The 17,039-nt window shown below is 53.8% G+C and overlaps 1 protein-coding gene across 4 annotated transcripts; it reads left to right on the forward strand.

Moving 5' to 3' along the window:
• Nucleotides 1–17: 17 nt before the first annotated feature.
• On the forward strand, nt 18–16,537 carry VAMP7 (vesicle associated membrane protein 7). 4 transcript variants are annotated; one of them, XM_063170267.1, is made up of 8 exons: nt 18–63; nt 4,974–5,132; nt 6,662–6,719; nt 8,386–8,523; nt 12,022–12,112; nt 12,393–12,460; nt 13,864–13,956; nt 14,816–16,537. In XM_063170267.1, exons 2-8 carry the CDS (start codon nt 4,987–4,989, stop codon nt 14,882–14,884), a joined length of 663 nt encoding a protein of 220 aa, XP_063026337.1. In that variant the 5' UTR covers nt 18–63; nt 4,974–4,986; the 3' UTR covers nt 14,885–16,537. The 4 variants fall into 4 exon arrangements, with proteins under 4 accessions (XP_063026337.1, XP_063026336.1, XP_063026339.1 ...); XM_063170266.1 differs by having other exon boundaries at nt 19–63; nt 4,977–5,132; XM_063170269.1 differs by lacking the exon at nt 18–63 and adding an exon at nt 317–339 and having other exon boundaries at nt 4,977–5,132.
• The last annotated feature ends 502 nt before the right edge of the window (nt 16,538–17,039 follow it).

Consider the following 17,039-nt stretch of genomic DNA (forward strand, 5'->3'; position numbering starts at 1 on the left):
ACGCGTCGGGGCCGGGCCGGGCCGGGCGGGGCCGAGCGGGGCCGGCGGGGCCCGGGAGCGCCGGTGAGCGCGGGGGGCCGGCGCGGCCCGGAGCCGGGTCGGGCCGAGCCGAGCCGAGCCGAGCCGAGCCGGGCCGAGCCGAGCCGGGCCGGGGGTTCGGGTGCGGGGGTTCCGGCCGAGCACAGCCCCGGCCCCGCGGGCCTCAGGCGCTGCCGGCGGGAGGAGGCCGCGCTCGGCACCGGCACCGGGAGCGGGGCACGGGCACGGGGTCACGGCGGGTGACCGGGGATTACCGGAGTGTGACCGGCGTGTCACGGGACAGCGGCGGGCCTGGTACCGGTGTGCTATTGGTGTGGTACTGGGGTGTTACTGGTGTGTTACTGGCATGTTATTGGCGTGATACAGGCCTCTTACCGGGGGCGTTACCGGCACGTTACTGAGGTGTTATTGGTGTGTTACTGGGGTGTTACTGGTGTGGTACAGGCCTCTTACCGGGGGCGTTACCGGCACGTTACTGAGGTGTTATTGGTGTGTTACTGGGGTGTTACTGGTGTGGTACAGGCCTCTTACCGGGGGCGTTACCGGCACGTTACTGGGGAGTTATTGGTGTGTTTCTGGGGTGTTATTGCTGCGTTACTGGGATGTTACTGGTGGGTTATTGCTGTGTTACTTTTGGGTTATTGCTGCGTTACTGGGATGTTACTGAGGGGTTATTGCCGTGTTACTGAGATATTATTAATGTTACTGGCGTGTTATTATTGTACTACTGGCCTGTTACTGGGGGTGTTACCGGCATCTTACTGGGGTGTTATATATCTGTGCTACTGGGGTGTTACTGGGATGTTATATCACTGTGTTACCTGGGTATTACTTGGGTATTATAACACTGTGTTACTGGGGTATTAGTGGCTGTTATATCTCTGTGTTACCGGGGTGTTATTGCCGTGTTACTGGGGTATTATTTGGTTATTATAACACTGTGTTACTGGGGTATTAGTGGCTGTTATATCTCTGTGTTACCGGGGTGTTATTGCCGTGTTACTGGGGTATTATTTGGTTATTATAACACTGTGTTACTGGGGTATTAGTGGCTGTTATATCTCTGTGTTGCTGGGGTGTTATTGCCGTGTTACCGGGGCTGTTACCAGTACGTTGTTAGGATGTTGTTGGTGTGTCACTGGTCTGTTACTGGGGTATCATTAGTGTGTTACTTGCTTGTTACTGGGGTGTTACCCGTGTGTTACTGGCGTGTTATTGAGGTGTTACTGGTGTGTCTGGGGGTGGACGGCGTTGCAGATGTAGCACTACATGGGTTAATTTGTTAATTAATTAATTAACCACAGGTGTGCTGACCACAGGGTGCAGGGAGATGGAGGGAGTCGGGCCCTGCTCCCATGGAACAGCCACAGCATGACAGGATGCGGCTGTGCCAGGCAGGGTCAGGTGGGATGTTGGGGACATTCCTCATGGACAGGGCTGTCCGGCCTGGCACAGCTGCCCAGGGCAGTGGTGGAGTGCCCGTCCCTGGAGGGATTTCAAAGCCGTGTGGATGTGGCACTTGGGGACACGGGTTGGGGTGGCCTTGGCAGTGCTGGGGGATGGCTGGACTTGGTGCTCTTGCAGGGCTTTTCCAACCTAAGCAATTCCCTGATTCCATGCTTTGGGCTGCACGTGTTCCCTTTTTAGAGAGCTGCTTACTCAATCACCGTGGTATTGCATGTCCTTACCCCACTCCAACCCCTGCAGTGCTGCCTCCAGTAAAGGTGATGGGGCTGGAAGAGCACGGGGATTGATTTCCTTGGTGATTTGTTCCATAGTGATGCGCTGGGGGCACCTGAAGTAAATTCTGTGTGCAGAAGGGAGGCTGAACGTGGGATAAGTTGGAGCACAAATGTTGCAATTCTCAGTTTCAAAATGAACAGGAGAGCCGCAAGACTTCACGGTGCAATATTCTGTAATGAAGTAATGATTTTTCCAGCTGCCCAGCAGAGGTTAAAGGGAAGCTCGGGCTGCTTTCTGCTGAGCTCACCCTGCTCAAACGATCTCTTTATTGCAGCAGTTTGCAGCTCGCTGGGTTGCAACACCTCCCCTTGTTCCCTTGTTCTGTGCTAGAACGGCGGCGTGGTGCCCTTTGCTTTCTGGTAAGAGGATTTCTGCAAGTGCAGGCAGGGACCTTCCATGGCTCACTGGCATTAAGCTGGGAATCTTCTGGGCCAGAAGAGTGGCTGGAAAACAGTAAATCATCCTTACAGGAGTTGTAAACATCATGCTGGGACTGAGCCTGTGTTTCTGATGTTCCTTAGAAGGTTTTTCTGTGCCCTTGTATTGGGCAGGAATTGTCCCCTGGGAGGGTGGGCAGGCCTGGCACAGGTGCCCAGAGCAGCTGTGGCTGCCCCTGGATCCCTGGCAGTGCCCAAGGCCAGGCTGGAGCAGCCTGGGACAGTGAAAGGTGTCCCTGCCATGGCAGGGTGGCTCTGGGTGGGCTTTGAGGTCCCTTCCAACCCAAACCCTTCTGGGTTTCTAGGATCCCTCACTTCAGTCCCCAGAGGCAGCAGCTTGTGCATCTTTCAGGGTCTTTTTGGAAGGTTTGGTCTTGGCTGCTTCCAGCTGTGTAATGTTGTAAGTTTAGGTAGGAAAAAGCTCTGCAGAGGGGTTAATTTGAAGGGATTTCATTCCTGACTGCTGTAACTGCTGAGGAAGGACCTTCTGTGGCAGTTTAACAGATTTGTGTCACTAACAGCAGTAGCACACGGCTGGTACGGGCTGCTCAGGGAGGGAAATGCTCCTGGTTAATCTCTTCTACTTCATGTAACCCCTTCTGCTCAGAGCTGGGGCTGCTGTTCCTGCCAGGCACAGAGCTCCTGTGCCCCGGGCATGATGAGGGCCAGGAATCTGGGGAGTCAGGGCTGTGAACTCGGGGGGATGAGGGTGTGAGCCCAGGGAGGGAGAGCCAGGAACCCAGGGAATTGAGGGCTGTGGGTCCCACAGTGCCAGTGAGTGCCACCTCACTGCTGCTGCTGAGGTGTCACCTCAGTTCCACCAATATCCACTGTTAAAAGAGCAGGGATTTGCAGGAATTGTCTAAACACTTCCCAGTCCTCAGCTGGGGCTGCGTTTGTTCTGCTCAGGGCGCTGAGGGGTCTGTGTGGGCTCTGTACCCTCAGTCTCAGTGTCCTTGCAGGGTTTGGGGTGTGTGTTCTGCTACAGCTGCTCCTTTCTGTGGCTCCTGGGTGGCTGCAGGAGCAGGCAGTGGTTTCCTGGTGCTGGACACTCAGCTGATTGCTCAAGAGGTGTTTGTGATTCCAGCCTGTGCCCTGGTGTTGCTCCACGCTGGGCTGGCCAGAGCCTCTGTGTCCAGTGGCTCTGCAGGGACAGGAGGGTGCAGTGAACTCCCTGGGCTGAGTTAGCTCACAATATTATTTAAGACAGGAGCATTTTGACCTGAAAATGAGCCAAAGTGGAGATTACTCAGAGCTGAAACATAAAGGAGTAAGCAATTCCTTGGAAGCTTCCTGCAGGAGCCAGCATCTCTGCCTGAAGAGCAGCCAAGGGAGAAACCAGACCCTACAAGTTGATGAGGATGGAAGCAAACTAAACCTTGGATAAATCACATGAAATGCTGCTCACAGCAGAGGGAAGGGCAAATCCCACAGCCAGAGCAGCTGTGGCTGCCACTGCATCCCTGGCAGTGTCCAGGGCCAGGCTGGATGAGGCCTGGAGCAGCCTGGGACAGTGGGAGATGTCCCTGCCATGGAGATGGTCTTGAGGTCCCTTCCAGCCCCAGCCATTCCATGGTTCTGTTCCCCTTGGCAGCGCTCCCAGGTGGTTGTGTGGAGTCTGTCCTGTGAGCAAATCCATGACTTTATCCTTTTCCCCTCCAGTGCTGGGCTCAGACTGTGGGAGGAGCTCTGGTTGGTGCTGGCCAAGCCTGGATCTGTGGGGCTCAGCCTGCCCAGGTGAGCCCTGCTGGGTTGGATCTCCCTTCATGGCCTTGTTAATCCAGAAGAGATCCCTAATTCTCACCAGGCAGTGCCAGGGGGATGGAGAATCTGGCTCCAGAAGCTCAGGCAGCCCTGCTGCTCTGTGGCTGTTCCCAGAGAGCTCTCCTGGGCCTTCAGGAGAGCTCTGTGATTGTGCACAGAACAGAGCAGGTCATAAGCAGGGCCTAAGTACAAAGTGAAAAATGAGATTTTTGGGTTTTGCAGGGTCCAAAGTCGTCCTAAGTCCTTGCTGAGCAGAAAAGAGGCTTATGGATGTGCAGGATGAGCAGGGCAGCTGTGCCAGCTGGGCTCTGCCATGTGCTCCATGTGTTAGATCTGGCTCTGGCCCTAGATTAATGTGCTGATACTTGAGCTGATTAAGAGTGTCCCTTTCTGTGGCAGCAGGGATGTTTTTCCTGCTCTGGAGACTCAGGGAATCCCACAACGGTTTGGGTTGGAATGGAGCTTGAAGCTCATCCAGTTCCAACTCCCAGCACCTTCTGCTACCCCAGGTGGCTCCAAGCCTGATCCAGCCTGGCCTTGGCCACTGCCAGGGATGCAGGGGCAGCCACAGCTGCTCTGGCTGTGGGATTTGCCCTTCCCTCTGCTGTGAGCAGCATTGAATGCGACTTTTCCAAGGTTTAGTTTGCTTTCATCCTCACAAACTTGTAGGGTCTGGTTTCTGCCTTGGTTTCTCTTCAGGCAGAGGTGGTGGCTCCACAGCTTCTCTGGACAACCTCAGCTTTGCCACCCTCACAGGGCACAGAGGTGATAAAAACCCCTTTTTCTAGGGGGTTTGGTGTCATTGGGAGCAGAGCTAAAAGGGGAAATGAGGGAACTTTGCAGTGTCGTGGCTGAGTCCTGCCCATGCCCTGCTCCCTGTGCTCCACAGGGGACACTGCCCATGGCCTGCTGTCTGTGCCAGGGGACACTGTGCAGGTCCCTGTGCCACCCTGCCGGTGCCCCAGTGCTGATGTCCCTGTTTGTCCCCAGCAGCACAGCAGCCATGGCCATCCTGTTTGCAGTGGTGGCGAGGGGCACCACCATCCTGGCCAAGCACGCCTGGTGTGGGGGCAACTTCCTGGAGGTCACCGAGCAGATCCTGGCCAAAATCCCATCTGAGAACAACAAACTGACCTATTCCCATGGCAGGTGAGTGTCCCCCCTCCTTGGCTCTGGGGATGCATGAGGGCAGGGACAAACTGGGTGTGTTTGGGGTTTTTTCTGTGATTTTGCAGGTTTTTCCATCCAAATTCCCATTTGATGGAATTGTGCCACCAGCTCAGTAGCTACTTCTGTCCCCCAGAACTCTGCAGCATAACCAGGATTTGAGTTGAGCTCCAGCAGCAGCACAAAGCAGTTGATACAAAATCAAATTTTTCATTTTATAAAATTTTCCATTTTTATAATCCAAAGTGAGCTGGAGGGTGCCCTGCTTTGGAATCTTTGGAGTTTGGCTTCTGGAAGCTTCCCCTGGATTTTCTGAGGCTTGAACGTGGCTTTAGGTGAAACTGTCACCCTTCCTGGGGTGCCTGTAGATCCTGTACTCACAGATCACATCTTGAGCTGCCCCCAGTCCAGTCTGCAGGACAGAGGGGTCATTCCCAGGATTTTCCCAGCTCTCTGAACCCTTGGTCAGTGTTGGTAGGACAGGCAGGAGATGCTTCATCACCTGTGACTCCCTGCACGTGGGAAGTGGGTGAGTCAATAGGAACAAACTAGAACAACTGTGGAAAAAAACAGATTTGGAGGTGTTGGAGCCCATTCCAGCTCTTTTTTTGGAAATGGCAGCATGGCTGGATCCTCTCTGTGCCCAAGCTGTTGTGTCAGAGCTGTTCTGAGGATGCAGAACTGGGCTGGGCTTCCCACGTGCTCAGGAGCACAGCCAGTCCCTGTGGGAGATGTTTTGGGGGCAGTGCCTGCTCTGGAGTCTGACACACCTTGGGTGCTGCAGCTCTTCTCTCATGCTGGAATTTTAAGGATAAGTTTTAATATTTTAAGTTATTCCTTTAAAATAACTTTGCCTTGAGTGCTGTTCAGCCAAGTGGAAAGCTGAGTTTCAGGAGTGCTGTGGTGCATTTTGGGCAGAATGTGGGAGCTGTGAAGCTCAGTGAGCACTTGGAGCTGTTCCTCTGTCTGGAGCCTCCCAGGGATGCTGTGCCTCCCAGCCTATGGGCTGAAAAACTCCCTGGGTTCTGTCCAAGACAATTCATCCTGTTCTGAAACAGGAAAAACTTGAGTTTCTTTGAACTCCTTAAATTCATTTAATGAGTTCTTTTTGTTTTTTCTTTGTGTCTTTTGTATAAATCTCCAAGAAAAAGCACCCTTCTGGCATCAGGAATTCTTGGGTTTCTCTCTCTCTGCTCTTGGCCTCTCTGAGGAGTCTGCAGGGTGGTACCAGACAAGTTTCACTTCACTCTTTCCAGGAGAGTTGTGGATGTGCAAGGATTTTTGAACTTTTTATAGGAGCAGACCTTCAGAACAGAGACCTCTGCCCCAGCCTCACTTCCCTGGACATTTACCTTGGACATGTTTATCTGTGCCAGCTCCATAGAATAACCTGGATTTTCTCTTGCCAGCCCCCAAAGCCCCCGCAGGCAGCAGTGGCTTCTGGAAAATGAAATTCTGGAAATGTGGCAGGTTCCAATGACATTTTGTTTGTTCCTTTCCATTCCCTGCAGTTACCTGTTCCATTACATCTGCCAGGACAGGATCATTTACCTGTGCATCACAGATGATGTGAGTACTGGGGACACCGCTACAGCCCTGGGAAATTGGGGAATTTTGGTTTTGGTGTGGCAGTTATTAGTGAGGGCTGCTCTGAGGTGCCTTTTCTCCCACTGGAGCTGCTCTAGCCTCAGTTATAGTTTGAACTCAGCCCAGAGCTCAGATTGGAGCTGTGGGATGGTTTGGGTTGGGAGTGGCCTTCAGAATCATCCATTCCATGGGAGGGAGCTTTCAGTCCTGTGGGTTGGGAGTTGTGGGGTGAAGTTCTTGGCTGTGCCCAGTTTGTCTCAGTGCAGTGGGTTGGTTGTTGCAGTGTGATGCCATTTCCTGCTTCACCTATCCCAACCCCCCAGGTGTGCCCACCTCTCCTTTGCCCTCCCGCTAAGGGCTGTCTGTCAAGCTCAACATTCCAGCAGGGGCATGGGCTGGTTGGTGCAGTTCAAAAGATGCCCCTCAGCTCTAGGGTCATTGGTCTAGCCAAGTGTCACTTGTCCCCTGAGCCTTCCCCTCCTCCCACCTGGTTGGTGCCTCACCTGTCCCTTCCCTCCTCCTCCCCATGAGCTTAAGAAGACAGTGAGACCACACGGCCGGGATTCTGTGTGTAGCTGTTACAAGATCCAGAGGTCTGTCATCCTGGAATAAAACTCTGGATTAAACTCTATGACAGAATCCTCTCCTTTTCCTCTTCACCTAGCTTAAGGACTTTCACCAGAGGTAAACCTGAGTTCTTCTAGCCTGGACTTGTTCCAGTGCCTAGCTGCAACATCCAGCCAGCCACAGGTGTCTTTGTGGTGAAACACCACAGCTGCCACCTCTGGTCAGCAGCAAGGGTCAGATGAGCCCGGGCACGTTCCACCTGCTAATATTGGGATATTATTCCATAGTTGGTTATTGGAAAAAAGGCTCCCAATATTACCAGTTAGATTGTGCCTGGGCCAGTCTGACCCTCGCTGCTGGGCCAAAGGCAGCAACTGCGGTGTGTCACCCCAGAGATACCTTGGCTTGCTGGAGATTGCAGCTGGGCACTGAACAAGTCCAGGCTTGTTAGGAACCCCGTTTACCTCAGGAGGAATAGCTTCAGGGGATGGTGAAGAGAAAAAGGAGAGGATTCTGCTGGAGGGTTTAATGTCCAGAGGTTCATTCCATGGTTACAGAGGTCTGAACGTGAGGAGCTGCTCCAACAGAACCAGGACCGCATGGTCTGATCACCTTTTTAGCTCAGGGACAGGGGGAGGGGAGGTACAGGTGAGCCACCAACCAGGTGAGAGGGGCAGGGTCTCAGGGGAAGGTGACACCCAGACAGGCCAATGACCTCTGGGCATAGGGGCATCCTTTGAACTTGACCAACCACACGAGGCCTTGCTGGAATGTTCAGCCTGATTGACAGGACTCACTCAGCATGGGGGCAAGGGGGAAGGGAGAGAGGTACAGGCACACCTGGGGGAATGACCTGGAAGGCCAAAATGGGACATTACAGCACACCACAACAGTTGGTGGTGCAAAGACCACTCCAGCTGCCAGTGGAACTTGCCTGGTGCTCCTGGATTCTGGGAGTGCTGCAGGAAATGCTCCCGCTGAGTGCAGGGCTGGAGCCCTGGGGCTGCCAGTGCCCGAGCTGGAGTGCAGCCCCAGCCCTGCAGCTGCTGTTGCTGACTCTGTGTGTGCTCTCTGCTGGCAGGACTTTGAGCGCTCCCGAGCCTTCACGTTCCTGAACGAGATCAAGAAGCGCTTCCAGACCACGTACGGCTCGCGGGCACAGACCGCCCTGCCCTACGCCATGAACAGCGAGTTCTCCTCTGTGCTGGCTGCACAGCTGGTGAGGCCCTGAGCCCCTGCAGCCCAGCCTCCCCACAGAGCCCCTCGGGTGGGCTTGGGGCTGTCTTGGCTTGGAAAGCCAGGTGAATGCTAAGGAAGGCAGGAGCTTCCCCTGACATGGAAAATGTAAACCCCTTCCCTCCAAATTGCTATAAATTTTAAATTAAGGGGCTCTCAGGCAAAAAATATGGGAGCAGGAATAACAGTTCTTTAATAGGGAAGAAAATAAAAGGATAAAATAAACAGTGCAGTAAACTAAAAACAATACTGACAGAGTCAGAACCCAGCCTGACACCCTGTGGGTCAGGGTGTTGACAGCAGTCCCATTGGAATTGTGGCTCAGCCCTCCTGCAGTGTCAGGGGTGGTTCTGCTGGAGCAGGGATCCTGGAGAAAGGTGCAGTCTCTTCCTCTGAAGATCCAGTGGCAGAGGCAGCTGCTGTTCCTCTGGATCTTCAGTGTGTGATGGTGTTCACAGGGGTCTGAGGATGAGGGAAGAGATGAGGATCTGACTCCATGTTTCAGAAGGCTGATTTATTATTTTATCATATATATTATATTAAAACTATACTGAAAGAATAGAAGAAAGGATTTCATCACAAGGCTAGCTAAGAATAGAATAGCAAAGAGTGATAACAAAGGCAGCTGTCTCAGACTCTGTCCGAGCTGGGGTGTGATTGGCCATTAATTAGAAACAACCTCATGAGACCAATCACAGATGCACCTGTTGCATTCCACAGCAGCAGATAACCATTGGTTACATTTTGTTCCTGAGGCCTCCCAGCTTCTCAGGAGGAAAAATTTTAAAGAAAAGATTTTTCAAAAAATATCATAGCTACATTCTGACACCCTGTGGGTCAGGGTGTTGGCAGCAGTCCCGTTGGAATTGGGGCTCAGCCCTCCTGCAGTGTCAGGGGTGGTTCTGCTGGAGCAGGATCCTGTAGAGAAGGATGGATTCTTCCTCTGAAGATCCAGTGGAAGGAGAGGCAGCTGCTGTTCCTCTGGGGAATCCAGTGGAGAAAACTGTGCTGTTGTCCCAAGATCTCAGATTATATCCAGTTGGGAATGCTTGGCTCCTCCCTCTGGGCTCACATCCCTCTGGGATGCTGTAGTTCTTATCAGCCATGCAGGGACATTCAATAGCTGTTATCAGCAGGTGTCTCCCTGAGGGAGGAGTGGGTGTGGGGGAGGTAAGGAAAACTGCCCACTGAACAGAAGACAACTTCCATACAGATGGCAAATAGATACAATTTGCTTGACAATCCAGGACAGGGGGGTTGGAGGTGTCCCTTGGATTAAAGATGAGGTGTCCTGGGAACGGTGGCTTTAGGGCTGTCCCCAGCCTGTGGTCTGTGTCCCTAGGCCCTCAGAGCCCTGCTGGGGCTGTTCTCCAGGGAGGGCTTGGCTCTGTTGCTGTTTATCCCATGGCAGGGCCAGGTTTGGGGCTGTCACAGCTGCAGGAGGAGGGGCACAGCTGAACCCTCCCCAGTGCAGGAGTTGTGGAGCAGTCCCAGCTGTGCCAGTTGTGTGGTGGCTGCAGGGTGAGGCCAGGGCTCTGAGGGAGGATTTGCACCTGTGCTGCTCCTGCCTGAGCTTTGCACTGGGATTTGGGGCTGTGCAGGTGGTTTGGAGCAGGGAGAGTCACAGGAGCTCATTCCAGGAGCTGCTCCTTGCCTTCCACAGCAGGGGGAGAGCAAGGAATGGCAATGCCAGTGAATAATGAACAGGATTAACTTCCTGTGCCTGAGGAAGGAGCTTTTCCTCCAGGCTTTGCTGTGTGGAGACTGAAACTACCCAAAGTGCTGACTCATCACTTTATAAGCTCTTCAGGGCTGGAATAAGCTGGAATTGCCTTATCAGAAAAGCCAGGCTGTCGTTGGAGCCATGGGGCTGATATTCCTCTAAAATCCCAACCTTTCCATCTCCCTGAGCACAGGAGGAGCTGCCTGAGCTTTTCCACATTGCTGGGATGCAGGATCAGCTGAGGGGAGCTCAGTGCTGACAGAGCCCTTCCCTCCCTGGTCCCATGGGATGTGAGGGCTGACATTCCCTGCTGAGATGTTCTGTAGGAGGTTCCTGTGTGAGGCAGAGATCCAGCCCCAGCTCCAGTGCAGCACTCAGATAATCCTGGAGAGGGAGGCCATGCTTCCAGTATAACCAGTGCCATGCTTCCAGTATAACCAGTGCCATGCTCCCAGTATAACCAGTGCCATGCTCCCAGTATAACCAGTGCCCAGCTTTGACTGTGGCCAGCCTGAAACCTCCTGGGAATCTCCCCTGAGGAGGTGGAGGAGGAGCTGCTGGATTTGGTGCTGTCACCACGAGTTGTGGCTGCCCAGGTGGGGGTGGCAGTGTCAGACTGGATCCCTGAGCTGTCAGAAATGGAACTCCTAACCAGGAAAAACTCAGATTTAAGCAGCTACGTGGGTGATCATGGAGCAGAGCTGTTGTGACTGAAATCCCTGAACAGGAATAGCAGAGCTCAGTTCCCTGATGCTGACTGGGCCTGACTGATCCTGCAAGCACTCAGGCTCCTTTAGCCTGAGGTTGGCTCGTGCTGCTCCCACCCACCCCGCGCTGTGCAGTCACCAGGGGACCCCTGGGATCCCCAAACTGGGGGCACAGGCTGAGAGAAGGGACTGGAGGGGGAGGGATGGCAGCAATGGTGCTCAGGACAAACACCAGAGGGGCTGGCAGCAGCAGAGCTGGCAGTGAGGGCTCAGCTGTACCCAGGAGGTGACAGGGGGATGCTCTGGGATGGCTCTGGGACATGGGATGGCTCCTGGCTCTCCATTCCTTTGGGGAGAGCAGTCAGGCCACTCAGTCAGGCCCACTGACCTTCAACATCTGGTGTGCTGCTCCCAAACTGTTGGCTTCTTGAGGCTCCTGTTTTCCCTGGCTCCTGGCTTTTGAGGCTCCTGTTTTCCCTGGCTCCTGGTTTTTGAGGCTCCTGTTTTCCCTGCCTGTTCTTGTAGGAATGTGCCCCCTGTTGACGGAGTGACCAAATTATTCTTTGTCTGCTTACAAAGGCAAAAAGCCCAAAAGTTTCTCTCCTCAATTTAGTAAAAAGACACCTCATAAGACCTTTAAGACTTCACCTCAGAACTGGAGCTACCCAATTGGACAGAAGCCAAGAGGTCCTCCTCAGTAATTCACTAAAAAAAAAAGAAAACAAAAGAAATAATCGCTTTTATAGAGTGTTTTAACAAGAGTACAAACCTCTTACCCCTAACCCAAGTTTTTCTCTGTAAGAAAAACTTGTTTATTTTGCCTTTTGTTATTTTATTTTGCCTTTTGTTACACTTTATTAAATTATTTTTATTATCTTTGTTATTTTGCCTTTTATTAAACCTTTTTCTGTTTCCAACACAACCTCAAAAACCATCCTACTCATTTTAAACCATTCCAAGTAGCAGAGCTATCTCAAGTGTAACAAATTCCTCTCAGAGCTCATAAGACCTTGCTCAAGGAGTACAACATGATGTTTGTTCTCTGTTGCAGAAATACCACTCAGAGAGCAAGGGCCCAGACCAGGTGGCAGAGACACAGGCCCAGATCGATGAACTCAAAGGGATCATGGTCCGGAACATAGGTACTGCTTCCCTGGGAAAGGCTCCCTGCACCTGCTCTCATTTGGGCTTTGCCTGCTGCCAGGTCTGCCCACCCAAAACAGAGGGTGAGATGTGGAACTGAGCAGAATTCAGTGCCAAAGTGCAGCCTGTGTGATGTCAGGCTGTTCCCTAAGGCCCTGGCTATCCCAGGAGGGCTGGAAGCTGCAGCCAGGAGCTCCTGGCCTGGGTTTGGCTGTTGGGAGCAGCTTTTTGCCCTGGGATTTCACCTTCAGAGCTGGATTTTTCGTCTCTTTTCTCCAGACCTTGTGGCACAAAGAGGAGAGAAGCTGGAGCTGCTGATTGATAAAACAGAGAATCTCGTGGATTCGGTGAGTCTGGGGAAGTCCTGGAAGGGGGGAAGTTGTGTCACTGCACCAGGGAGGTGGGGACAGCTCCTGGAGACACTTAAAGGACACAGAGGAATGAAGGCCTGCAGGGAATCCTTTCCCCTCCAAGCTGTTTCCCAGTTTGGGAAAGCTCCAGCTCCCCCTGCTCCCTGTGCCACAGCCAGCCAAGGGTGACACATCCCTGTCCTCATCCCTGTGCCCAAGGTGGGGACAACCCTCTCTGCAGTGATAGGAGAGATAAAATCACAATTTACACTTCCCTGGCAGCTGGCTGCAAATAAACTGGAAAATGTGCATCTGTGGAGTTGTTCTGATACCAGCAGGGAAAGTGTGGCTGATTTAAAATTAAAAAAAGCTGAGTTGTTGCATCTAAATAATCTTTAAAGACTCTGGAGCTTCTTGGAGTGTTTCTGAGGAAATGAAGACTGAAAAAAACCCCAAATTAATGTAATTATGAAGCACAGTTATCTAGCAAAGTGCTGTGCGCTCTGGAAGCTTTTTGTGTTTCCTTTGGGAATCCCTGGTCCTGGCTCAGCATCCTCCTCTGCAGCATCCTGGCTTGGTGCCCAGCTCCTGTGGCATCCAATCCTCGGGCTGGGAGAGTGCCAGGAGCTCCTGTGTGTGGCTGTGGAGATCCAAACATCCCTGAGCTGTCCCAGAGCCCTCCTGCTTTGGAGGGCAGCAGAGCAGGGAGCACTCCTGGAGCTCCCAGGTGTTCAAAGCTCAGGTAAAGCTTTAGGGAAAGGGACTGGAATTCCTTCAGCAGCTGGGCTGAGCTCCTGGGGGAGCTGGCCCAGCGAGTGCAGGCTTTTGGAAAGCTCAGGGAGATGGAGGGATGGAACATCCTTCGGTGGGAATGTCCCACAGCCCAGGAGGAGGCATCCCTGGAGATCCAGGGCTGGTGTTGCCCACCTTGGGAATGGGCCCCAAGGCAGAGCTGCAGCTCCCAGGATGTGGTTCCTGCCTGCTGCAGCCTCAGGAGGGTGGTTTGTAGGAAAAGCTGGCACTGCCCGCTGCCCAGTGGGATGAGCTGCTGGAGTGGCTGCTGCCAGGGGCAGGTGCCTCCTGCCTGGCTGTGGGAATGGCTGCACTGACCCAGCCTGGGGGAGCTGGGATCATTTAGTGCCCAAACCCTATTTTGAATGTGTGGAATTGCAGGGTACAGAGAGGACACTTGGGATGGGACAAGCTTTCCATGACAGGTGCCCAGAGCAGCTGGGGCTGCCCCTGGATCCCTGGCAGTGCCCAAGCCAGGCTGGGCATTGGGGTTTGGAGCAGCCTGGGACAGTGGGAGGTGTCCCTGCCATGGCTGGGGTGGCACTGGGTGGGCTTTAGATCCCTTCCAACCCAATCCATGCTGGGATTTCCCTTGTTTTCCCTTGCAGTCAGTCACTTTCAAAACCACCAGCAGGAACCTTGCCCGAGCCATGTGTATGAAGAACCTCAAACTCACCATCGTCATCATCATCGTGTCCATTGTGAGTGTGGGGCCTGGAGCTGCTGTGCCAGGCTGAGCCCCTGCAAACTCCAAACCCCTGGCACTGTCCTGGCATCTGTGTGTGCCCAGCTCTGCCTGGGAGGGCAGAACCAGGGCAGGGCCTCCTGTATGAGGAGGGTGAAGGGCCTGGGCAGTCAGAACTGCAGGGAGTGCCTGGGGGGCTCAGCCTGGAGAAGAGGAGGCTCAGGGGGGACCCTCTGGCTCTACGAGCACCTGGAAGGAGGTTGTGATGGGGTGGGATTGGCCTCTTCTCCCAGGCAAGTGGGGAAATGGGCTCAGGTTGCACTGGGGGGGCGGGGTTCAGGTTGGATATTAGGAAAAATTCCTTCCCTGCCAGCCCAGGGCAGTGCTGGGGTCACCATGGAGGGGTTCAGAACACGAGTGGATGTGGCACTTGGTGACATGGTTTAGTGGATGTGGGGGGATTTGATCAGAGGGTGGACTCTGTGATTGTGGAGGTCTTTTCCAACCTTTGTGACCCTCTGAGAGGAGATGGGGACCCTGTCCAGGAGCTGCCCCTGCTTGCCCCAGGAGCAGCTGAGGTGCCCTGCTTGAGCTGGGGTGGCTTTTGAGCTCTCAGTCCTTGTGGGGTCTGGATCTGTGACTCTGAAGTGGCTTTTTTGGTGTGACAGTTCCCCTCCAGCTGTAAGGACTGTGGATGGAGCAGCTGCAGGGCAGGGTGGGAAGCACTCTGTCACCTCCATGGGGACTTCTCAACTGCAGGGGTGTGGAGGGACAGGAGGGTGTTAGAGAGGTTCTTCAAGGCTGTGACCATCAGAGGTTTCCAGGTGGTGCTGTGGCAGTCAGTGAATGCTGGCAATCCCCCATTCCCTCCCCAGGTGATCCTGTACATCATCCTGTCAGCTGTGTGTGGCGGGCTGGCCTGGCCCAGCTGTGTGCAGAAGTAACTGGAGCTGGAGCTGCTCACCAGGAGATGAGGCAGAGTGTGAAGAAGGAACCTCCAGAGTGACTCCTGCCTGTCACCACTGCCACCTTGCACCTCCCATCCCTCCAGGACTTCAGACTGTTTGCCTTACCACCCAGACAGACCCAGCTGGTCACTGCTCTGCAGCTGTGACCTCAAGAGTGGGCTGGGTTAATTACTTGAAAGGATTTTTGTGTTCCTTTTGCTGTCCCAATGCCACCCCTGGGAGGGTTCAGTGCATGCTGGCCCCGTGTCCCTGTGGCTTCCCCTGGCTGGGGACAGGAGTGGCTGCAGCTCTGCCCCTGGGATGGAGCTGTCCCACAGAGGAGGTTCAGGGTGGGCTGAGCCAAACTAACGGGGACAGGTGGGTTTGGGGTCCCACAGAGCCTCCCCTGCACATCTGGCCACAGCTGGTGGCTCCCAGTGCTGCACCATGGGGAGGTCACAGTGTCACCCTGGTAGGAACAAAAGGGGTCTGGGCTTTGTGCACTCACAGCTGGAGGTGCTGCTGCTGGGGACACCTCCCTGTTCCTGCAGTGATCCTGCAGGCAGGAGGAGGGTGTGGGGTCACCTCAGGGTGTGCAGTGGCTGCCTCTTCATCCTCACTTCTTCCTCATCTCCCCCTGGGCTGGAGCTGAACAGACACAGCAATGGGGCTGGTTGTACACGGTTCAGGATCTGCTTCCTCACAGATGATTTCTCCTGCTCTTCTTTGGAGGCTGGACTGCAATGAGAATTATTCTGGCACTGGCTACAGTGAATTTGGGGCCAAGCTGGTTTGCTGAGGTGCCAGGGAGCTGCTGCTTGTGCTTCTCCTGGAAGGTGTGCACTGAAACTGGAGGATGAGTGGTGGAGTTGGTGGCTGGTGACTTTCCCCAAGGTCTGAGGGAGAAAGGCTCTGCCACAGGATGAACGTTCTCCTGTGGGAGGATCTCAAACCAAACCCAAGGCTGTTAACCAAATGCAGGCTCAGCGCTGCTGTTTCTGTGCCAGCTGCACATCTCCATCCCAAGCCAGGCCTGGCTGTGGAGCTGGAGCTGCTGGGGCCTGGGAAAGGGCTGGGGGCACCTCTGTCCTGGAGCTGAGGGGCTCCTTTCCCAGGAAATAAATGGAAACACTTCAGGGTGAAGGAATCTGCTTTTGGCCCAGGGAAGGCGAGGGATGGAAGGGGAGGCTTCTTGTGGTGCCTGAGCTGGAGCATGGAGTTGCTGCCACAAGGTCCTGGTGACACTGGCAGGGTGGGGAGGTGGCTCTGGCCATGGAGCTTCCCAGCAGGGCCCAGGTAGAGTTACAGTCTCCTAGGAACAGTGCCTCCTTTGGATTTGTCACTGCTAGGCTGCAGTTTCACCAGGGGTGATTGGATCTTGCTATCCACAAAGTGCCAGTGGCCACTGGCACCTGCTTCTTTCTGTGCTGAATGTGAAGTTGGAGCCCCCTCCCCGCAGCTCCTGCTCCTGCAGCCCCAGGTCCAGCTGTGCATGTTTTAGGGATTGTGCTGTACCATGTTCATTTGGATGATTTGTCTTCTGTACAAACAATTTTTAAAGAAAATCCTTTCCTTCTCGAGGATGCACTGAGGCATTAGTGTAAAATACCATTACCTTGATTTCAATAAAATTCCTGTACAGAAAGCAGAGTTCCATGGTTCTGTGGAACACCTCCCTTAGGAATGCTCTGTGCTGATGCAGGGGGGTTTGGAAGCAGGATCATGCTTGGGGATGAGGGAGGTGGATTTCCTCTTGCACTTGCAGAAGTTGTTGGGAGTTGCTGATTGTTACCTCAGTTTGAGGCAAAGCTGCATTTTCATGGTATCAGCCAGGGCTTGAGATGATGGAGAATATTGGGAGCTGCACTGAGATCACTTGGTGTGAGAACAGCTCAGAAAAACAAAAGGATAAAATTAAATTAACAGCTCCTGAGTGTGATGGTTCAGTCAGAGCTGTGCTTGTTCCCTCCTGAAGTGGGACAGCCTCTCCCAAGTGCCTGGCAGCAGCAGGTTTGTACTGGAAACACCTGGAAATCCAAACAAAATCCATCCTCAGCACCTTCCTGCTGCTCTGCTCAGCCTGGAACTGCAGCCAGGTCTGCATCTCCACAGCAGCCAGGCTGGAAAACATGGAAACAATCCCACCTGCCTG

This window comes from Melospiza melodia, chromosome 16 (genome assembly GCF_035770615.1).
Source record: "Melospiza melodia melodia isolate bMelMel2 chromosome 16, bMelMel2.pri, whole genome shotgun sequence".
In the NCBI taxonomy this organism is placed as follows: domain Eukaryota; kingdom Metazoa; phylum Chordata; class Aves; order Passeriformes; family Passerellidae; genus Melospiza; species Melospiza melodia.